Source organism: Cydia pomonella, chromosome 18 (assembly GCF_033807575.1).
Source record: "Cydia pomonella isolate Wapato2018A chromosome 18, ilCydPomo1, whole genome shotgun sequence".
NCBI classification, from domain to species: domain Eukaryota; kingdom Metazoa; phylum Arthropoda; class Insecta; order Lepidoptera; family Tortricidae; genus Cydia; species Cydia pomonella.
In genome coordinates this window covers 8,286,543-8,310,363 of record NC_084720.1, presented here as the reverse complement: position 1 = coordinate 8,310,363, position 23,821 = coordinate 8,286,543, and the positions used below count along the sequence as shown (strand labels likewise).

The 23,821-nt window shown below is 41.5% G+C and overlaps 2 protein-coding genes across 4 annotated transcripts; one reads left to right on the top strand and one right to left on the bottom strand.

The window, feature by feature from the left end:
• Positions 1-1,132: 1,132 nt before the first annotated feature.
• Positions 1,133-15,891, bottom strand: LOC133527764 (sorting nexin-2). Its single transcript, XM_061864925.1, has 10 exons — positions 15,658-15,891; positions 14,057-14,167; positions 11,848-12,091; positions 11,137-11,322; positions 10,571-10,692; positions 10,067-10,273; positions 6,505-6,621; positions 6,230-6,349; positions 5,505-5,657; positions 1,133-3,509 (listed from the first exon to the last, which is right to left on the bottom strand). Exons 1-10 carry the CDS (start codon positions 15,748-15,750, stop codon positions 3,459-3,461), a joined length of 1,404 nt encoding a protein of 467 aa, XP_061720909.1. The 5' UTR covers positions 15,751-15,891; the 3' UTR covers positions 1,133-3,458.
• A 103-nt stretch (positions 15,892-15,994) lies between these two features.
• LOC133527759 (protein PRRC1-like) lies at positions 15,995-23,790 on the top strand. Of its 3 annotated transcripts, XM_061864919.1 has the most exons (11): positions 16,029-16,116; positions 16,284-16,312; positions 16,536-16,695; positions 16,952-17,118; positions 17,409-17,527; positions 17,988-18,134; positions 18,407-18,509; positions 18,763-18,933; positions 19,331-19,520; positions 21,024-21,152; positions 21,689-23,790. In XM_061864919.1, the coding sequence occupies exons 3-10, from the start codon at positions 16,555-16,557 to the stop codon at positions 21,147-21,149; spliced, it is 1,164 nt and encodes a 387-aa protein (XP_061720903.1). In that variant the 5' UTR covers positions 16,029-16,116; positions 16,284-16,312; positions 16,536-16,554; the 3' UTR covers positions 21,150-21,152; positions 21,689-23,790. The 3 variants fall into 3 exon arrangements, with proteins under 3 accessions (XP_061720902.1, XP_061720903.1, XP_061720904.1); XM_061864918.1 differs by lacking the exon at positions 16,284-16,312 and having other exon boundaries at positions 15,995-16,116; XM_061864920.1 differs by lacking the exon at positions 16,284-16,312 and having other exon boundaries at positions 16,034-16,120.
• Positions 23,791-23,821: the final 31 nt, after the last annotated feature.

The following is a 23,821-nucleotide window of genomic DNA, read 5'->3' as shown; positions in this document are numbered from 1 at the left end:
TAAAATGCACATTTTGAGTGTGGGATTGGAATCAAAGAATGAAACGAAACAATAAAATGAAAGGCTAAAATCGTGCCACAATAATGGTTTCAGTTTCATCACTAGTTGTAACAATTAATATGTTCAAGGAAAATCGAAAATTGAATGATAAGTTAGTTAGTTACATAACAGATTATGTAAATGTTTGTAATTTTAGATTAGCGGAATGGAAATCTAACAATTCGAGGTAATTTATGTAAGTAACACTATCTCGCCCGTATTAAGCATAAAACTTAAATAAATTTCTAAACACTTAGATTTTTAATATTATTTTCTTACCGAACGATTTTGGAAATGTACTTCACAAAATTAAATCTCAAAAAGCATAAAAATAAATGTTACATCTTTCTTAGTCCCCTTAAATACTTTCCAACTCTTACAATCTTTTGTTAATTTTATTACTTCTAAAATAAAAGTAAATGCTTTTTTATCTAACTTATTTTGAATATCGCTCATAATAAGTTAAATAAAAGTAAAACTGATGTTTGCAGGCGCTAATATACAATGAGCGGAATTCTTCATAGCAAAAATCAAACTGTCAGAGGGATTGACCCAACTGTTTTATCGACTTATCGATGTTACGGAATAATATCGCATTAGGTATCCATAATCAACTTAAAAGATTATTCTGTAACATTTGACCTCTTTGATAAGCAACTTGCATGTCCGTATTAAAGTAAATCATGTCAGCGTCACATATGTCATTTATGTCACTTGAGTTTTCATGAGTGATTTCCGTGCCATGTTACTAAAATGGTTAATCCTAAAAGAAAACAATTAAAAATGGATACAGAAAGATTCTTATTTCAGTTTCAAAGAAGATTCTTCCACAATATATTGCTCTAAATGTTACGTTCATTTACATCATAAAAGTATTTTCTGTTTTATTCTTTACTATTATACCAAAATACAGTGGCGGTCAGCTAATTAGGGACACCGTTAATTTGTTTGTATGTATATCCAAAAGCCTGATTTCATTAGTTTAACTTTGTTTCGTTAAGTGACAAATATTTATCGATAAGTCGATAAAACAGTTAGGTCAATCCCTCTGACAGTTTGATTTTTGCTATGAAGAATTCCGCTCATTGTAAATATAGTTCGTGTTATCCACGATGACGCGCACATTTGTCAAATGTAACCTTTGATAACATGTACTGTCATGTTGTTGTTGAGTCAAGGCACGCTTCGTCGTTGATGGCACGATCTATATTAACGGGTTTAGTCCTTTTTCATGCTTTTACGTGAAAATAAATAGCAAGTTTTTTTTTTACTGGTCACTTTCATTAAAGATAATTTGAAATAGAGGTGGATTGTCAAAGAAAACTTTGTAGCCACAGTAAATTTACTGGCATCTTTCGACACATTATTAAAACTATTAGAATGCTATTTGACTTTGGTCCTTATCCTTTCACTGATAAGTATTTAATATGTTAAATATCAAAAAGTGGCGCCATCTAATAATAGATCAAAGGCCAAAGGTATGGCGGCATCGTTTCGAGCGACGGCGCCACAAACTTTGGATTATGCCCGGTAACATGGTACCACTTTTTGTGAAAAAATAAGGATCAAAGTCAAATGGCGTTCTAAAAGATTTAATCATGTGGCTAAATATGGCAGTAAATTTACTGTGACTACAAAATTTTCTTTGACCTACTTCCTACCTACCTCTATTTCAAATTCTCTTTGCTTTTATAGAGCTACTTCGGAATACTACTCTCTAGCTGCAAATCAAAATGGGACCCTTTTCTAACATGAAACTAAGTAAAAAAACCTAGAATCAATTCGTATTTATCCTAGGAATTTACAAGGAAAGGGTTCCATTATGATCATTGTAAACCGAGAGGAATGAGGTATTCAAAGTATCAGACCTGCCCAAACAAAAGTACCCCTGCAGCACCAAAATTCATTAATACCATTACACAGTACAAATTACTAATATTAAAATCAATGAACGACTTTCGATACTCCCAAAAGTAGTTTAAAATTAACAGGTATTTTTGTTATAAAAAAAAACATTAAAAAAAAAATTTACAATTAGTTGTTCTTTGTTGACTTTATTTATTCCGCTTGCGTTTACTACACTGTACTGATGTTAAGATATTTAAGCCTTGAAATAATTATTTAGTCAGTTAAAATATACCTTTGTTAAAAAAACACAGGGTCTTTCTTACATTTGCTACGACCTTGGCATTTTAAATTTAGAATTAATTCAGATTTTTGCCGCGAGTCATGGGAGCCTATTTTTTTTTAGGGTACGCTTGGCAATTAATCCCAATTGGCGTAGGCACTACTTTTTTATGAAATCAACTGCCATCTGACCTTCCAACCCTGCTAACTCGATTAAGTATCGGTGAAAAGCCAAGGGTTAAAAACCAAAGCTTAATTTGTCAAATTTTACCAGAACAGTGTAAGTTACGCTATCGTTCGTAATAGTAATTAATGTACAGAGACGTTAACAAATAATGGTTTTTAGCGCTCTAACTTCCTACTGCCACGAAAAATAATCAAATATACAATGGGAATGAACATTTTACATTATTATATTAAACAATTATTTATTTAATTTAGCTAAATATTAAAACCAAACGTAGGTCAGTAGATGTCGCTAATATTTAAGACAATATATTGGCAACCATCGAAATTATTAATATTAAATCAGATTCAAAAATACTTCTCATATTGATTTAAACCAATACGATTTTCATTATTAATTTTAAAACTAATACGGGACTTAATCGCGTAAACTTACCTTTATTATATGGCCTGACGTTTCGAACGTGACGTTACGTTCGTAGTCACAGGCAGACTCGAAACGTCAGGCCATACATATAAACGTAAGTTTACGCGATTACGTCCCGTATTAGTTTTAAAATACTCCTTTCCAGGGAAATTTGCGCTTAAGCCTAACTTTTAAAGTTATATTTATATCCTTATTTATAAGTTTTACAAAAAAATCTATAATATTGTTCATAGATTATGAGACTGCCGCTAAACTTATTTTATGTGAACAAACCGTCAAAGATTTTTCCTATTGCATATGTAGTGTTTTGAGTCATACCACGAAAAAGTAGCGCAAGTCACATTTTCATTGGGTGTTTTAACTAATGATGTAAAATTTAGTGTCAATATATGTAGAGACAAAAGCAACCAACCACGTAGAGAAAAAATAAACATTAAAAATTGCGTTATAAACAAAAATAATCCGAAATAAAGAAGTGACTCGCGTTATTTTCAAGGTGGAATGACCTCACTACATTGCTTTACTTACTGTTAACGACATCTACTGAGCTTCGTTCCAACGCTCTCCTCGTTCCCAGTCTTGTCATCCGAACGTTAAGATAGAGTGAGGTCTATTCATAGGGCGCTAGGGTTCAGTTTGGCTCGGCCTGGCCGGTGTGCAGGCGCCGGCAGAGCGCGCCTCATTTGATGGCGCGCGCCTCGGGCAGGAACGCGTCCCAGTAGCGGATAGCCTGCAAAAAGTATCACTCTTGTAAATACATTTTCACCACACCAACTGGTAAAGCCCCTCTCGATTGTTCAAAAACTAATGAGAAAGTTGCATTTTATCCACATGTGGGGCAAAGTAATCAGATGCAATTTTTGAGTTGTTTTCTTATGTTAGCTGGTAGAATTGACTTTTAAATGTTGATTGAAAAATATTTTATTACGTTAATTTAGATTTGATTTGGTTAAATTTTTTTTGGTATTTGTTAGTAATTTTCTCGCGTTGATGTGGTGAAAAATTTTGTGTTTCACTCGGAGGCAAAGTTTGTTTAACCCTCGTGCCTTGAAACCCTCGCAACGTTCAAGATTCCACTTCTCGAACCACTCAACTCGTGGTTCAATTTTGGAATCTTTCGCTTGCTCGGGTATCAATATTAGCACGAGCCTTTAAACAACAACTTTGCCCCCTTGTAAAACCAATAACTAATGTACAATCCTTGAGCTTCGTTGGCAAAACTATATTGGGTTCAATTGTTTTTAAGATATTGTTTATTTTAGTGTTGTACGCGTATGTATTATGATTAGTTTTAATAGTGGGATCAATTATGTCTTGTCATTAACGATAGGTATTATTTTAAAATTGTTAATGTAATTGTGAATTAACTGTAAGCGGGCATATTTTTATTAAACAATGTAACATTCAGACGCAATATACACAATGCGTTTATGGGACTTCCTCGCCATATTTTTAATTGTCATAACACTTTATGCATTAAATTATAAGTCATAAAAATCTTTAGTCAGAATTATTCCTGAGCATATCTTGGTTTTTGTCATAAATGAATTATATCATAGTCATCAATTTAATTCGCATAAAATTATAGGTTAGGTTCGTTAGGTATGCACAAAAAAACTGCTATGTATGTATGTCATCAAATATGATGGCTAAAAGTGTATAACACAAATAATATGACTTTTCATTTGAATGCGCAATAATGATTATGACACAAGTTGTTCTGCGTATCAAAGATATGACTTAAACTCGTATGCAACCCAATATGGACCCATTGTTTATGAATATATGAAATAATCAATGAGCGGAATTCTTCATAGCAAAAATCAAACTGTCTTATCGATAAATATTTGTCACTTAACGAAACAAAGTTAAACTAATGAAATCAGGCTTTTGGATATACATACAAACAAATTAACGGTGTCCCTAATTAGCTGACCGCCACTGTATTTTGGTATAATAGTAAAGAATAAAACAGAAAATACTTTTATGATGTAAATGAACGTAACATTTAGAGCAATATATTGTGGAAGAATCTTCTTTGAAACTGAAATAAGAATCTTTCTGTATCCATTTTTTTATTGTTTTCTTTTAGGATTAACCATTTTAGTAACATGGCACGGAAATCACTCATGAAAACTCAAGTGACATAAATGACATATGTGACGCTGACATGATTTACTTTAATACGGACATGCAAGTTGCTTATCAAAGAGGTCAAATGTTACAGAATAATCTTTTAAGTTGATTATGGATACCTAATGCGATATTATTCCGTAACATCGATAAGTCGATAAAACAGTTGGGTCAATCCCTCTGACAGTTTGATTTTTGCTATGAAGAATTCCGCTCATTGGAAATAATAGACTTCTTCATGCCTGAAATGGCTTCTCCTATTCATTTTAAGGGTTCAGTACCCAAAAGGTAAAACGGGACCCTATTACTAAGACTCCGCTGTCCGTCTGTCACCAGGCTGTATCTCACGAACCGTGATAGCTAGACAGTTGAAATTTTTAACAGATGATGTATTTCTGTTGCCGCTATAACAACAAATTATGCTCTTCAAGATACCGCAGCGGTGTGGCCCATCTCTACAACTCTGAGGACCCAAGCAACTTCACCCAACTAACCTCATCCAACACGCGAGCGCCTTTTTGATCACTCGCGAGATCTGATCCTGTTGCCCGCGTCCACTTTTGATTCCTACTGAAAATATAATGGTTCATACCTGTGCCTGGTGCTTCATGTGTTCCTCAAGATACCGCAGCAGTGTGGCCCTCATCTCCACCACCCGCACCTCGTCCCAACGCTCGAGCTCCTTCTTGATCACTCGCGAGATCTGATCGAACTCCTGTTGTCCGCGTTCCACTTTTGATTCCCACTATAAATAAGAAAAATGTTGATAATTTTATAACATATTATCTCCTATTGCAAAAACCGGCTAAGTGTGAAAGCATCTTCCTTCATAAAAAATGTAATTTATTGTGGAGGTGTAAATTTGTAAAATCTAATCTTAAAAAAGCCGTGCTCCCAAGTTCGACCTCCGAACTACATATATCTATACAACGCTATGTGTTTTGTGGTAGCTGAATTGTCAAACTGAATTTTTGACAACGAGAGTTACCGTATCATGTACTGGACTGGGCGATTGTGACATCTACCTCGTCTTTGCTTCATGCGAAGGGAATTAAAAAGGCGCTGACACTGCTGACTGGCAAATACCTCGATGATGACGATGCTGTCTCTGCTTCGCTAGCTGCATTTGTGGTGTCAGTTCTGGAACATCTGGTGACGGTGCTAACTAGTATATACCTGGATGATCTCCTGCCACGCCTGCTCGATCTTCTCGGGCCGGTTGGCGAGCTCGGCCTTCGATTTGTTGTCTTTACTTCGCTCGCTGCATCTGTGCTGTCTGTTCTGGAACACCTGGTGACGGTGCTGACTAGTATATACCTCGATGATCTCCTGCGACGCCTGCTCGATCTTCTCGGGCCTGTTGGCGAGCTCGGCTTTCGCTTTGTTCTCTCTTCGCTTCGTCAGCTGCATTTGTGCATGCTGCCAGTTCTGGAACACCTGTGGACAAAACACATTCTTAATACATTGAATCTTAAATCAAGATCAGGTTTTTTAAATTAGACTGCTGCTCTATGGGCCAAGTTGATGCTATGAGTAGAGATGATGTTTTTTTTTAACTATACATATTAATTTTAATTCTAAATATATATTACCTTGACTCGTTCGTGGAACACATCCTTGATCGCTTGGATGAGCCCAAGATAGTCCTTGATGTGCTCCGTTAGCACGTAGAAATCGGTGTTTGACTGCTCAATTCTTAACTGCTCTATCTGAAATATAAGACATTTGATTAATTGCTGTACGCAATTTAGTCAACGTTGATTTTTCTTTTTAAGTGATACTTTGTATGGTTGTGTGATTTTTAGCTTTAAGTCATTTTATACGTATTTAATTTGCGTCAGGTACTCAAATTATTTAAGTATAATAGTTTTGTGAGCAGCTGGGTGTAACTATTATAGTATAAAAAAAAAAATTGTATCTATGTGTGGTGAACTGGTGACCTCGTGCACTTCGTAAACGCTTCACACTCGTTTCCGTGTAGCCTGCGGCCTTCCTCCTCCCAGCTCACGTCGCTCGCCAGCTAAGTGTAAGGCCTGAGTAGACGCTGCAAGCGGGGCGTGCAGTGTGGCGTCGGGCTCACAAGTGATTTGAGCAGCGGGCACTAAGGCCGCTCCTATACGCTTACATTTGTTTAACATGCACTCCGCACGCCCCGTCTCGCTGCACGCCCAACTCGAGGACTTACACTAAGGACTCGCACGCGCCTGTGCGGCGGCGGCGCAGGTATGTATAGTGTCGCTACCTTCTCGTGCAGGTCGGCCAGGTGGCTGAGCGCCCGGGAGAGCGGCGCGTGCGGGTCGGCGCCGGACAGCGCGGCGGCGGCGCAGGTATGTATAGTGGCGCTTCCTTCTCGTGCAGGTCGGCCAGGTGGCTGAGCGCCCGGGAGAGCGGCGCGTGCGGGTCGGCGCCGGACAGCGCGGCGGCGGCGCAGGTATGTATAGTGGTGCTTCCTTCTCGTGCAGGTCGGCCAGGTGGCTGAGCGCCCGGGAGAGCGGCGCGTGCGGGTCGGCGCCGGACAGCGCGGCGGCGGCGCAGGTATGTATAGTGGCGCTACCTTCTCGTGCAGGTCGGCCAGGTGGCTGAGCGCCCGGGAGAGCGGCGCGTGCGGGTCGGCGCCGGACAGCGCGGCGGCGGCGCAGGTATGTATAGTGGCGCTTCCTTCTCGTGCAGGTCGGCCAGGTGGCTGAGCGCCCGGGAGAGCGGCGCGTGCGGGTCGGCGCCGGACAGCGCGGCGGCGGCGCAGGTATGTATAGTGGCGCTACCTTCTCGTGCAGGTCGGCCAGGTGGCTGAGCGCCCGGGAGAGCGGCGCGTGCGGGTCGGCGCCGGACAGCGCGGCGGCGGCGCAGGTATGTATAGTGGCGCTACCTTCTCGTGCAGGTCGGCCAGGTGGCTGAGCGCCCGGGAGAGCGGCGCGTGCGGGTCGGCGCCGGACAGCGCGGCGGCGGCGCAGGTATGTATAGTGGCGCTACCTTCTCGTGCAGGTCGGCCAGGTGGCTGAGCGCCCGGGAGAGCGGCGCGTGCGGGTCGGCGCCGGACAGCGCGGCGGCGGCGCAGGTATGTATAGTGGCGCTACCTTCTCGTGCAGGTCGGCCAGGTGGCTGAGCGCCCGGGAGAGCGGCGCGTGCGGGTCGGCGCCGGACAGCGCGGCGGCGGCGCAGGTATGTATAGTGGCGCTACCTTCTCGTGCAGGTCGGCCAGGTGGCTGAGCGCCCGGGAGAGCGGCGCGTGCGGGTCGGCGCCGGACAGCGCGGCGGCGGCGCAGGTATGTATAGTGGCGCTACCTTCTCGTGCAGGTCGGCCAGGTGGCTGAGCGCCCGGGAGAGCGGCGCGTGCGGGTCGGCGCCGGACAGCGCGGCGGCGGCGCAGGTATGTATAGTGGCGCTACCTTCTCGTGCAGGTCGGCCAGGTGGCTGAGCGCCCGGGAGAGCGGCGCGTGCGGGTCGGCGCCGGACAGCGCGGCGGCGGCGCAGGTATGTATAGTGGCGCTACCTTCTCGTGCAGGTCGGCCAGGTGGCTGAGCGCCCGGGAGAGCGGCGCGTGCGGGTCGGCGCCGGACAGCGCGGCGGCGGCGCAGGTATGTATAGTGGCGCTACCTTCTCGTGCAGGTCGGCCAGGTGGCTGAGCGCCCGGGAGAGCGGCGCGTGCGGGTCGGCGCCGGACAGCGCGGCGGCGGCGCAGGTATGTATAGTGGCGCTACCTTCTCGTGCAGGTCGGCCAGGTGGCTGAGCGCCCGGGAGAGCGGCGCGTGCGGGTCGGCGCCGGACAGCGCGGCGGCGGCGCAGGTATGTATAGTGGCGCTACCTTCTCGTGCAGGTCGGCCAGGTGGCTGAGCGCCCGGGAGAGCGGCGCGTGCGGGTCGGCGCCGGACAGCGCGGCGGCGGCGCAGGTATGTATAGTGGCGCTACCTTCTCGTGCAGGTCGGCCAGGTGGCTGAGCGCCCGGGAGAGCGGCGCGTGCGGGTCGGCGCCGGACAGCGCGGCGGCGGCGCAGGTATGTATAGTGGCGCTACCTTCTCGTGCAGGTCGGCCAGGTGGCTGAGCGCCCGGGAGAGCGGCGCGTGCGGGTCGGCGCCGGACAGCGCGGCGGCGGCGCAGGTATGTATAGTGGCGCTACCTTCTCGTGCAGGTCGGCCAGGTGGCTGAGCGCCCGGGAGAGCGGCGCGTGCGGGTCGGCGCCGGACAGCGCGGCGGCGGCGCAGGTATGTATAGTGGCGCTACCTTCTCGTGCAGGTCGGCCAGGTGGCTGAGCGCCCGGGAGAGCGGCGCGTGCGGGTCGGCGCCGGACAGCGCGGCGGCGGCGCAGGTATGTATAGTGGCGCTACCTTCTCGTGCAGGTCGGCCAGGTGGCTGAGCGCCCGGGAGAGCGGCGCGTGCGGGTCGGCGCCGGACAGCGCGGCGGCGGCGCAGGTATGTATAGTGTCGCTACCTTCTCGTGCAGGTCGGCCAGGTGGCTGAGCGCCCGGGAGAGCGGCGCGTGCGGGTCGGCGCCGGACAGCGCGGCGGCGGCGCAGGTATGTATAGTGTCGCTACCTTCTCGTGCAGGTCGGCCAGGTGGCTGAGCGCCCGGGAGAGCGGCGCGTGCGGGTCGGCGCCGGACAGCGCGGCGGCGGCGCAGGTATGTATAGTGTCGCTACCTTCTCGTGCAGGTCGGCCAGGTGGCTGAGCGCCCGGGAGAGCGGCGCGTGCGGGTCGGCGCCGGACAGCGCGGCGGCGGCGCAGGTATGTATAGTGGCGCTACCTTCTCGTGCAGGTCGGCCAGGTGGCTGAGCGCCCGGGAGAGCGGCGCGTGCGGGTCGGCGCCGGACAGCGCGGCGGCGGCGCAGGTATGTATAGTGTCGCTACCTTCTCGTGCAGGTCGGCCAGGTGGCTGAGCGCCCGGGAGAGCGGCGCGTGCGGGTCGGCGCCGGACAGCGCGGCGGCGGCGCAGGTATGTATAGTGGCGCTACCTTCTCGTGCAGGTCGGCCAGGTGGCTGAGCGCCCGGGAGAGCGGCGCGTGCGGGTCGGCGCCGGACAGCGCGGCGGCGGCGCAGGTATGTATAGTGGCGCTACCTTCTCGTGCAGGTCGGCCAGGTGGCTGAGCGCCCGGGAGAGCGGCGCGTGCGGGTCGGCGCCGGACAGCGCGGCGGCGGCGCAGGTATGTATAGTGGCGCTACCTTCTCGTGCAGGTCGGCCAGGTGGCTGAGCGCCCGGGAGAGCGGCGCGTGCGGGTCGGCGCCGGACAGCGCGGCGGCGGCGCGCGCCGTGTCGTGTGCGCGTGCTCCCAGCTCGCGCCGCTCGCCCGCCAAGGACTCGCACGCGCCGCACAGGCGCCGCAGACACGCCTCCAAAGCCTCGATGCGGCCGGCGCGCTCCTCGAACCACTGCCCAAGTTATGATAAGTAACTGAACAATCATCCATTATTTAACCTATCAAGCCATTCCGCCATTTGTCGTTTGTCAAGCCATTTCTGTGAGTAGATAAAAGCGGCATATTTTAAAAATGTAGAGGCGAAGAATTTCGCGCCTTTTTTGGATACAACAGGAAATTGAACAAATCCCTATAACTCCTATAGACCTGTTTCCCTTGTGAGTGGATAGAATTACCTAAATGGACCCTAACTAAAACGCAACCAATTAGGTATAACAAGAATATACATACTGAAAATAGAAATACTTACAGCGTCCGACTCGTCCATCCTATAGGTGATCTTGTTCACGGTCTCGCCCACTTTGTTGAAAAACCGCACCATACCGGCGCCACTGAGCGCAGACGTACTTGTTGCTTTGGGAAGCTCCGTGTCTAACACAACATTATTGTTTTGAAATTTTACATTTGAAAATGAAATAGAAAAATTAACATTAGCAAAAATACTGTAATTTATGTATATGTAGCCTACCGCGCATTGCATTATATATCAGGCTGTATATATTACACAGTCTATGTATGCAAATTTTGACTGCAATGTACAATTGTACACTTCGCCACACTGCAGCGAGGCGCGATGAAAACGGCCGTCGCGCGCGCAGTACAGTCAGCATGAAATAGATAGTGACGGCCATGTGGGCCAAGATATAACGGAACACATCCTTATTTCTATTGTTATAACTAGGACGTGTTACGGTCGTGCGAAGCGGAGGAGGAGTGTTGTAGCGCGGGACGCACTCACCGCAGTGCGAAGAAGCCTGACAGTGAAAAAAAAAAAAAAAAAAAATGCAATGCTGTCCTATACAAGTATGTATTTACCAGACTCGAGGAACTGCCGGAAGTCTGGGTCAATACAGAGCACGGGGTGCTGCGCCACACGGTTCAGGAACCGCTCCAGAGACGCGCGCCGCCGCTCGACGAATTGCGATTGAACGTTGGCGGAGGCCGAGCCGCCGTTGGGGCTCTCCGTTGAGGGCGTTGACGTCATTTTTAGTTTTGTTGTTCCTAAAATAAAAATCATTATAAACCCTTTGTAAACCATAGACCAATTATGGATTTATTTTGTGTAGAATTTTAGAATAAAAATTTCCTGACAGGAGGTAGAAGTTGAAATTAGTTCTTGCACTACTACTTACTGTTAAGACGTATATTTACGTTTTACTGTAGGTATGTGTTCATATATATGTGTATGATAATTCATCATACGTATACAAGTAAGGTATAGAGAAAGTAATAAAGAAAGATTATGTTGAGAAATTATTTTAGATGTAGGATTAGGAGCTAATTGGAGTGGAGTATGCGCTGTTTATACTAATTGTATTAATAATGAATATTAAATAAAATGAATATAATTTTTTAAATGTTATATAATTTCCCTATTAGGTATTAGTGGTGAAAAAAATCCGCTAACATTAGCATTTATTATTTATATACTGTATTTTTTAATTAAGTATACAATAATTTAGTGGTTTTGGTATGATATTAAAAGTTATCAAGATAATGTGACGTAATTTATTTAAACTTCCTTACCTACAATACTTTTCTCAGGCGCCGGCGGTATGATCCTTCCTGAGCGTAAATACTTTTCCATCAACTTCTCATAAAGTCCAAGGAAATCACTGAAGCGCCTCAAAACGGAGAAGTCATGTTTACTGAATATTGGCATATTGGTCTTGGTTAATACTCTATACGCTACATAAGAGCTCATGCCTTCTCCAATTTTTTGTGGCTCTGTGACTGTAATTATTATGTTGTTCGCCCTTTCTGTAGCAATCTGAAATTATTTCATGATATGTCTAAACCATTGTTTTAAATAATTATTATAGGACATTATTACACAAATTGATTAAGTCCCACAGTAAGCTCAATAAGGCTTGTGTTGTATGTACCTAGACAACGATATATATAATATATAATTATAAATACTTAAATACACAGAAAACACCCATGACTCAGGAACAAATATCCATGCTCATCACACGAATAAATGCCCTTACCAGGATTTGAACCCGGGACCATCAGCTTCATAGGCAGGGTCACTACCCACTAGGCCAAACCGGTCGTCGTGTTTTCCTATTATATTTAATTTCAGTTCTTACTGTGCCTGTGACAGCTTTCATTCAGGTACAATTTGTGACTTCACAAAGTAAAATACTTGGTTGATGTTGGTACTTGAGTGACAGCTCTCAAAGATACAATCAGAAAATACCTTTAAAATGATTTAAACGAAACGGGACTTAATAAGAAAAGTACTTCCAAAATTTCGAGAAAGGCTTAGGCCCTGTGGTCTTTATCTGGTGGTGGTGGTGGCCTTTCTCGAAATTTAGGAAGTACTTTTCTTAATTATACGCAAATAAGTCCCGTATCGTAAAAAATGTGTACAAAAACGTGAAAGTTTAAATCAGTATTATGATTTATGATTCTAATATGTTACAAAGTGTTAATGTGTATTATTAAATACAAAGAATAAAATAATTAACCCAACAAGATTTCAAGCAGCATCTCTCATCTAACTGGGCTCTGAGTTATGGGATTTAAGTTATGTTTAAATCCTGCTGGATTGACATTCATTATTTAATCTCTGTTACAATATTATGCTAATAGATAATATTAAAAAAAATGCTTTCGATTTAAACTGTTTTTATTAACTAGTCATTTATACAAGCCATATGCACATGGTTTATCTTTCCCAATAATGCTATAGAATGATAACAACTGTTTCGTTATCAGTGTAAAACGAAGCCAGAAACAACAATATTTGGCAATCATTGTGACCACATGACAATGAATATAACTGTAGTCTGACTACACTAATGTATAACAAACACACAAATTAAATATTTATTACTTGACAAGTGAGACTAAAGAATTTAGCAAACCTGGGACCTTTTTTGGAAACTTTACTAATTACGGAGAGCAATGACCTAAGTTGTTTTATAAGGCAATTAACAAAACAACCCATTTTCATTGCTCTTAAGCGTAAATATTATAAACTCTGTTGGTAAATCAACAAGTTTAGGCAAAATTTATCTGAATTAGATTATTTTTAACCACCGACGAAAAAAGAGGGGCGTTATATTATGTTTGATGCCAATGTCTGTCAGTCTGTGGCATCATCTTTCTAAGGGATAGACCGATTTTGGTGTCATTTGTTTTTACATTAAAGCTACTTTCCTTGCGGTGGTTCTTAGCTAAGTTTGATAGAACAACACACTATGGATGCAACAAATAAATTATTATGAAACCCATCCAGCAGCTCAGCAAGTATCAGTTCATTTCCAAAATGATGTAAGGCAGTTTTGGCATATTTGTTTTTTTAATTTAATAGATATATTAGAGTCTCTTCGGAAAGAGAAGAGTTGTGGAATGTATCGGGCCCCATACATTCCATGACTCTTCTCTTTCCGCACAGACCCCAATAAATAATAAAGAATAATACAATAATTCAACAACTTTCAATTTTGGAACGTTGCTGTTTGATAATTGTCTACAGTCAAGTCAAGTAAGGATGCTAAGCAAGAAAAAATTCACTGATGATTCCAGTGGTCAATGCCACTGTGCGAGTAGGACAGTAATATAACTATGCGCATGCGATAGGGGCAGGAAATGGCGCGTCAATGTACGAAATACTTTGTTCTTGGTATTGTTACTTTAAGAGCAAATTATGTATAAAACAATACACAATTGTTACATTGTACATTTGATACAGCAATTTATGTATAAAAATTTCGTAACATACCTCCTCCATGATAGGGCTTCCAATAGACCCCGTGTTGACAGGAGCATCGCTGATGGAAATCTGATCCAGGGTCTCTCGGGTCCCATTCACCTCTGGGTCCAGGCTGACTTCCTGTAAATAAATTTAAATAATGGAAATGACTGAATAAGATAAAAGAAAATCTGATATTTTTTATTTGTAGGTAACCACTGCAGAGACTCACATTTAATAACATTCTGAGAAAATACCAATAAACCACCTTACTAATTCATGTATTTGGTATGAGGACCACTTGTTTAATAAAAAGCAATAGCCTCATAAAGGGCTTACATTTTATAGTTGCGTTTATGGAAAAGGATATCAATATATGGTGTCGGTGCGGTGGTATTCGAGATTGTATTTAGTGACAAAAATGTCATATACTTAAACTTTTTTTAATAAAATTAGTTTCAGAGTTAATACCAATAAAAAAAAAACTATTTTTTATTGTCTTTCAGTGCGTAATGCATTTTTTTTCCGTTTCCTTGTGGGCCTTTTATATTTTTCCTTAACATAAAATTTTAAATAGACCATTTCATATGTGTACAATAAGGAATTTAATAAACCAGTATTAATTAAACATAGATAACAGTCTTGATTGTATATTAAATGTGTGCTATAACAGTAGCACCCACTGTACAACCTTATATGCTGTTAATTCTGGCTGAAGGGTGTGTAATATTGGCAGTTCCATGGGAATCTGCCGAATTCTACACCAGAACAGGTGGCGTAGCATAAGACTGTTGAGTTGCCAAAATTTTTTTCAGTTTTTTAGATTATATTTATTCTATGTATGTTAGTCTGTAAGGTATGTACCCATATGGGTCTTTGTAGCATGAAAATAAATGATTTTTGATTTGATTTGTACACAAATAAGTAGTGGGTTATAATGAGTTATTTGAAACTACATCGACTTTCAATTGAATAAATGGATTATTGACTGCCAAAGAAAGAGATCAAATAAAAGTCATTGTATGCATTTATTGCTGTATTGGTAATAAGAACTTTAAAATAAATTGTGTCTTATTGTTTTAAAAATGTTGATATACGTAAGTAAAAACAATTTATGGTGATGTGACAAAGGACTTACTATAATGTTATAATGAGTTTCATTATAATGATTAAGATACAAGGAAAAAAATACTAAGCTGTTTCATAAGAATAATGAATTGCATAGAAATGTAAAAATGATTCACTGGATCGATTATCATCTACAATATTATCTTAGATATCTATATAGTCATGCTAAGCTACAGAGAAGTATTGAGGTTTGTATCTGTGATAGTAAATTAAAGACTAAACTTGTTTGGTATCCTACAACTACAAACAAACTAGAAACTCAATGATATTCAAGGTGACTGTTAACCTGAAAACGCTAATTAAGTATTCAGCAGAGCAGTAATAATAGCCAATTAGTAACATCCCAATTCAGACATGTAATTACTATTTTAAAAGAAAATAATGGGTGTATGTGACAGGTACAAGGGGGCGTTGACGGCTGGGGAGCCGGCTCGGCGGGATACGATTAGATTTGGAGCGGTAAAGTCGACTATAACAAAACAAACAGGATTCTAGTAAGATACCTGGACCGCTGATGCAAAAAGATCCTCGTCATCACGGCTCTCATTGTTAATATCGACGGTGCTAAAGGGCGGCGTATCAGGCTCCTCAGACATGATGAGCGGCTATACACGAGTTAAATAATACAATATTTAAACTAGAAGAGCAACGTTATCACAAACAGCAGTAGAATTCACTTCAATTACACCGAGACCAGCTAAAATGAAAAGAAAGATAACTGTTTTTCTCTTTTTCTATAGACAAGTCGCAGTTGTCTGTTCGAGACAAGGTATTAAAGGCTCATTTCTATGACACAACGGTTTGAAAAAATTAAAACGCTCATAAAATAGAATGTAAATGATTTCTGAACCGTCAGCTGAGCTGAGCTGTCAGTGTCAATGTAAAACAAACCAAAATTCCATAATAACATTTTATTTTTCAACATAAAAGGAAGAAATCAAATCAATTATTCTTTGTTCCCTGTAGGTATACACGATTATTGGATTTCTCGAATTTAATTATGTTTTACAATTTTGACGGTGATATGAACTATTTAAAAGAATTATAAATAAATAGTCCGTTTATCAATTTGACACCACGCAACTTACGTGTCCTAAAAAAGCGTTTGATGTTTGTTTGTTTGATGCAGGTTTGATGTGAACCGCAGAAGTAAACACGGTATGCTTCATTAGCGTTCATAAAGCAATTGGAATTGTTTCGAAAGTTGACTGCCTTCAGAGAGTTCCAGATGTTAGAAAACCAATATCTGATTGGAATCACTTTAGCTTTTCTAGGAAATAAATCGAAGTTAAAAACATACTGGGAATGTCAATCGCGTTCATGTTTTCCACATTTATTTAACAAATGTAATGGTTACAAATACGTTTATATTTCAAAACAGGTGGCTGTAGAAAGCAAACATGAGCAATAGTGAGAAGAAACGCATCCCGGACGCGCCGGTGCCGGCGGCGGCCCCGGGGAACTTGCTGTCGAGTGTAGCGCCACCTTCACAGCTCCCCAACTTTGTGACTACCAGTCCGGCTCCTGTGCCAGTTGCTGTGGTACAGTTACTATTCCTTTTATAATGTGTAGTTATTAAATATTTATTTAATATAATTTCTAAAACGATATTGTTAAAATGGATAATACATTTGCTTTAACAGCATTAAAAGCCATGGGGTGGTCTTACTTTTATCTTAGTGTACTCATGCTGCCACAATAATGGGAGTAGTTTCAATTATTAGTTAAGTCTCATTGTCATATTTTGGAACAAATATTTAATTTAACAATATCATGTTATTATATTCAAAATTACAGGTACCACAGCTACCACCACAGTTGGCAGCTACTTTAGCTCCTGCTTCACCTGCATCAATGCCAATGGCCCCTACACCAGTGCCTGTTGCTCCAACATCAGTGCCTATTGCTCCTGCACCGATTCCTGTTGTACCAGCTATGCAGCCTGATTCACCAGAGAGATTCTGGTAACCATATCTTATTACACACATTGCATTATGAGAAATCCGTATGCTTAGTATGAAAAAGTCTGTACATATAAGGTTTCCAAGTGTAATATCCATTCATAAGAAAACATTCATCCCTATTGCATTTGGTTAAAAATATTGAAAAGTTGTTTGAATCCTTACTATGTACTGCTCTTCAGCATATACTTTGCCTCAGAAGTATGCTATGTACTAAGAAGATATTTAATCTTAAACTATTGTCTGATGTGACACTAAATATTGATCCAACTACCATATGTATTTTTCCCCAGCCCTGCAATACCACCAAGTAAAGGAGAACCTATGCTGTCAATAAGGTCTCCAGAGGATTCCCAAACCACACAGTCACCTGATTCCTTGCCAGATTCAATATCTGATGTTGATAAACTTGGTATGTTTCTATTTTATGTATTTCCTACTAGGGTTATCTTGAAATTTTTACCTTAAAAATTTTTTTGCCAATATTTTTTTGCACTTTCTTAACTCAAGTCTTTTCCTAACTGGTGAATCTAGCATGTTTTTAGCATGCTTAATAAATGAAACATCAAATTGTATCTATTTACTATAACGCTAACAATATGAGCTTACTGTAACTATCAACTCAATAGTTCCATATTATAATGCTAATACAAATATAAATGATTAAACCTATCAATACTTCAATTTCATTTAAGAAATACTTTTATTCGCCTACAGAAATTTATTCCATAGGGACAGAGATGTCACAGTGAAAATTGTAACAATGTCACATGCAAATTTGAACTCAAATTGTCTAATATAAGTTACAATTCCCATTGATTTGCAACTGCTTTTTGACTTGGCACAAACCTGAAGGATATATTTGTTGGCAGGCGACATAATGCCTGGCAGTGGCCTATTTACTTGGGTAAAGGGTGCCGTGTCGACTGGCGGGATTCTACAACGCGTGGCTGAGAAGGCCAAGAACTCCGTCGACTCTATGATCACCACACTCGACCCACAGATGAAGGAGTACCTCAGTATGTATACAATTACAATGTTACTAGCCAAGGGCGTAGTAGGGCAAGTTGATATCACCGGAGGCCAAGGAGGGGGGGGGGGGGGAGCTGCCTCCCCCTGCCTACGCCCATGTTACTGACCCTGGTGACGTGACGGTTTTATCAGTCTATGCGACTATACAAATTGACGTCGGCGTAATTTTTCATTTCGTCAACTTTTTCGTCCACTTTATGCTTGTATTATATATGACAAAATAATTCTACTTTCAGTAATACTTTGTTATTACGTACAGATAGCGGTGGCGACGTAAACATAGTGATAGCTTCGGACAAGGATGTCAAAATATCACCAGTTCGAGAGGCATTCCAAATTGTTTTTGGCAAAGCAACTGTCACGTAAGTTCTCGTAGCAAACATCTTATTATGCGTTTAACGGGCAGGGCATAAGGGTGTCAGAAATTATGCAAAGTTCAATCCTATCACTTTGCTATAAAGTTCAAAATCACAGTAGATATATTCCGTCTGCCTTATAAAGTTACATTTTATTCAGGATCCAAAATTGGACATCGGAACCTATGTCATAGTTGTGTATTTCCGACTTACTATGCTTTCGGCCCGGGGGGTGATAGTAATGTAGAGAATTTTCCAGAGGTTACGAGGCCCAGAGCGACGTAACAGCAGCGCAACCAGTAGGCTACGCCGCTGCTTATGCGGCCGCCAAGCAGCGCATCGCGCACATCCGCTCAGCACATACCGAAGTTCATAATAATATACCTATCGTTGCCGTCGAGGGGTTCTTGCATGAGGCTGTCACTGACAGGTAAATAAACACGCACCTTTTCAAATAGTAATGTTAAGTGCTGAATAACTGTACAACGTAGCGACTCGATGTGTTTCTATTATTCGACGCCTTACAATTTGGTGCCATGACCAGTATATTGGGATATTTTAGTCTATTGTTACAGTATACACATGAACATGACAAAAATGTTATTAGAGTCAGGCTAAGCTAACCATGCACCGTGTTTGATAGCACAGAGTGTGCTAGTGTTTCTGACTACCGTCATCAAAATAATAAACAGATCGCCGATTCACGGCCTTCTCACAGCGGCGTGACAACAAAATGAACTGATCATTTCGTAAGAAACTGTTTAAATTAGGGCAGCACGGCATTAAATTCTGATAAAATTAACTAAACGATACACATTTGTCAATAGATGGTACGCGATAGATTTGCTAGTCCTCTCCCAACCGTCCCTCGGCATCGAACTCCAACTGCAATCCCAAGGCTGCCCCGTGCCCGCGGCCGCAGTCGCAGCGGCGCGCGCCAACACGCCCGAAGACTATGCGCACATACAGACAGGCTTCAGCGTCACCGTGCCCTCCGTCATGGCCGACAGTCTGCAGGTACCTTACAAATACTACTAGTGCTCTAGTCACAAGGCTGCCCTGTACGGGCCGCAGTCGCAAGGCGCGCGCTCACACGCCCGTAGACTAAGCGCATAAACAGATCGGTTTTAGCGTCACCGTGCCCTTCGTCATAGCCGAACACTAGCAACACACTTAACACACTATTCGAGGACCTTATGTCGTCGCAATCAGGTTGTTGTTGTACGAATTGTTGCTTAATAGTGTCACTTACAGGTTACAGGCACAGATCAGAGGGCCTACCGCGAACCATGTTCAACGTGTTGCCTCTCTGTCGCACTTGTAAATTCGTACGTAAGTGTGACAGGGAGACAACACGTCGAACGTGGTTCGCGGTAGGCCCTCTGGTACATATTAATAGCATTCAATACAGAACTCGCGGTCACTGCAAATTGTCGCTCCAAGTTGCAACAGACGATGTGTTGTATACGCAAGAGGTGTGTCGATGCAATGACGATAATTAATATAAAGTACAGACTTTGAATAACCACATTGAAGTAACTTGCGATATTTTACAAGATTTTAATTAACTTGCCCTGTTAGTATGTATGGGACAAATCTTGCAAGTTAAATTTGACCCACTTCCCGGTTTCCGATGAAGCTGAAAATTTGCATACATATGTAAGTCGGGTGACAATGCAATATTATGGTACCATCAAGCTGATCTGATGATGGAGACATGAGGTAGCCATAGGAACTCTGTGATAAAACAACGCAACCTAATTGTGTTTGGGGTTTTTAGAATTGTCGCGATGAGTATTAGTTGCCTGTGGAAAAAAGTACAGTCGGCGATAAAAGCTTGTACCAAGAATGAAATTTTTGCCAAAAACTTATTTCAAACGTAAGTCAGAATCTTTAAAGTTTAAAACCCTGTTACTTGTCATCAATTCATCATCATCATTTTCCTGATATAAATGTGTTATCTTTTACTTACTAGGCACTTAATAATGTACAGCCTAAATCGCTGAAGGTAAGAAAGGGTTCACGGTTCCAACGGTTTGAAAATTGGATTGAAAGTGTATTAGGACTCTTACGCGGACAGAGTCACGACTACTACACGGAGGTTAATTTATATGACGAATTGATGATATGAGATTGATAACGATCACGATGTCAAATAGCTTAATTGAGTAAGGAAGTTTGTAGTTTATAGTAGGCAATATATTCGGTTTTAAATATTTGAAGTGGCATGTGTTGACCTAATCTGTCAGATAAATATATTTACTGCCATAGATTATTGACCAATAAGATTACGCTAAGCCTAATTAGATAATTCGTTGTTTTTGTCGACTTAACATCTTTTAATGATCTACTGAATAACTAGAATACTACGCAACTACTGTGCGTACAGTTACCGGCTTAAGTTCTATCTGTGTCCTTAAAGTTAGTAATAATTCAAGGCACATATTACAAATTTCAGCTTTATTCTCAAGAAAATAGGCTTGATTATTAAACAAAAGTTACCTCAGCCAATGTTCGCAGGTCCCCCACACGCAGTGGCATCAAGCCAGCACTGGTGTAAGCCGGCGTGAACTTCTGCTGTTAGCGGCGCGGTCGCTCGCGGGCTCTTACAAGAAACTATTAGCGGTGTCTGCCGCTGAAATATGAACGGTATGGTTTATAGTTTAAGGTTAATTTCCGCATGCGACCCACAGCAAGTCAGCAAAGATCGGCGAAAGCTTCTATTGGTAGTACATATCTGCTGCGGAAATATATACTGTATGGATTATATCGGAAATTTAATTTTCGCATGTTCTTTGCGTACATCACGCTATTGCTGATGGCGCGTTATCTCACGGACGCCTACATGAAACTACAGGCGGCGTGTGCCGTTGAAATATGAACGGAATGGGTTATAATGTAAGGTTCTTTTTTGCATCCTCACACCGTTGCAGACGGGACTCTCGCTAGCTCCACAGGTAAAAAGGTTTGGAGGATACTCTTAAGGCAAATAATAACGCAGTTGATTTCGTCAACATGTTTTCTATGGGGCAGATAATTTGGTTTTTGGATTTGCACCATAGTAAAGTCGATCAGTATGACCTTCGGCTTCACGAAATGTTATAGTTGTATAACACCTAAGACTTTTCCAGCAATGCGAAAGTCTCTTTAGGCAAAGTAATGAAAAAAATATTTCATTGTTTCAGAATTGCTCCTGGAATTTTGACTGATGTACAGTCAAAGGATTTAATTTTGGTACGTTGTCACAGTGACAATCAATATGAAGTTTAAGTCTAGTAATATAAAAGTCGTTAGGGACCTCATACTATGAGTATTGTCACTGACGAGGTACGAAACGGTACTGAAATTAAATTCCTTGACCATACCTACCTAGGATACGACACCATATGTGTACATTTACGCTAATAAGATGTATCGGGACTATTCCTTAGATTAAGCCAGTTTCGTGTACAAGTAACAAGAATATGAATGTCACAACACAATCTCTTCTTGGGTCTGAAAATCAAATTGGTTCCTTTATTTTGAATAATATGACAGCGTATAGGTACATACATAAAGGCCTACTTAAAAACAATACTTTTGTAAGTACAACTCTAAATTACAGTTGTATACCTCCGAAAATAAAATTACTTCTAGAATGTAAAAAAGTTATGATTAAGTTTTTTTTTAAATACTTTATTGCACGATATAAAATCGTACAAATGGCGGACTTAATGCCTAAAGGCATTCTCTACCAGACAAGTAAAACCAGCCAGCCAGCCAGCCAGTTAAGTATTACCGTAAAAGAGTCATTCTACAGCAATCTCCCCATTCCCCTTGCTATTCCTATTCGCAAATTTCCAGAAGATTCCGCCCAGTAGAATGGTTGTAAAATGGAACTTGGCACGGGTTACACAGTCACCAAAAATGAGATGCTAATAAAGCGGCATCTCCTGCCCGCGTAGCCAACGTGCATATTGTTCACGCTCCGTGGCGAACGAAACGTAACTGTCACAGTCGCACTAATAAAGAAGAGTGATAGAGAGAAATGACTACGATACGCTACGGAGGGCTAACGATTGTAACGTTGGCTATGCAGCCTTGGAATTTGCGAATAGGTATGGTCAGGGGCATGAGATTTTTTAGACTGATCCACAACACCCATCTATAGTCCAAAATCTTTCAACTTTGGTCCAAAACTTCTAAATATATTTTAAATGTCGCAGTTTTGACACAAAATATTTTCATAAATGGAAGAAAGAAGTCGGGCAACACCTAAAAGATTGGTATTGATACTTAACACCTTCCCCCTTCAGTTGCCCATATATGGGTCACGCCGAAATATCTCCACAAGTCCGTGGTCCACATAGGGGTCACTAAGATACGGTAAACACGCCTAAATAAACCTAATAAGGAGGAATTTTTGGTATTTTTTAATCAGCCTTTCTTTTGAATTCTAGTCTTCAAACAGACGGCAGCATTCAGAAAGATATTCTACTAATCCGAGAGCGTACCTGGTGACCCATAATATGGAGCATGTGATTGAAGTAATTTGCTTGGACTTACGAGGAAATTTAAACATTTTGTATTGATGACTGTTAATTACTTATTGATCATAGGTGTACTATTTCTTATTATTTATTTATTATTTTAAACTTTATTGCACATAAAAAAGAGTACAACAGGCGGACTTAATGCCAATAGGCATTCTCTACCAGTCAACCATAAGGCAAAACAGAGAAACTTCAAGGTGGGTGCAGTGAGATTTAAACAAAAAAAAAAACCGTTAATTTTAAGCGAAATTAAATTTCTAAATAAATACTATTTTACTATTATTGGGTGGTTTTCCGGTATAATATATAATTAGGGCATCTCATAATCGGCTTCCTAGCTCAGTTTTAGGAGCCTAGAATTCGCTCGACAACCTAATCTCAATAATTGTTTTATTTAACAAAAAAACGGCTGTCTGTTGACCTACAACGCAGAAGATAACTAAACCATTTTAAGGTTGAGCCTGTTTGATTTTAAGGTTAGGCCTGTTTTTAGTCATACAAATATATATATATGTAGTTAGTAAATCCTTTCTATTTGTAACATATATAGCCTATTAAATTATCAATAACATAATTAATATGAAATAGCTTAAAGCACAACTGTTACGTGTAAATCATGTTCAATATATATGAGGTTTTGAAATTTACTATTATATAATACAGATAAACAGTGTATACATTTAATAAAATTGTAGTGATAGGTTACGTATAATTTTAAGATAAAAATAATGATACGAATAAAATTTATAAGGAAATACATTGTTTTATTTTGTATTCAATCGCCAC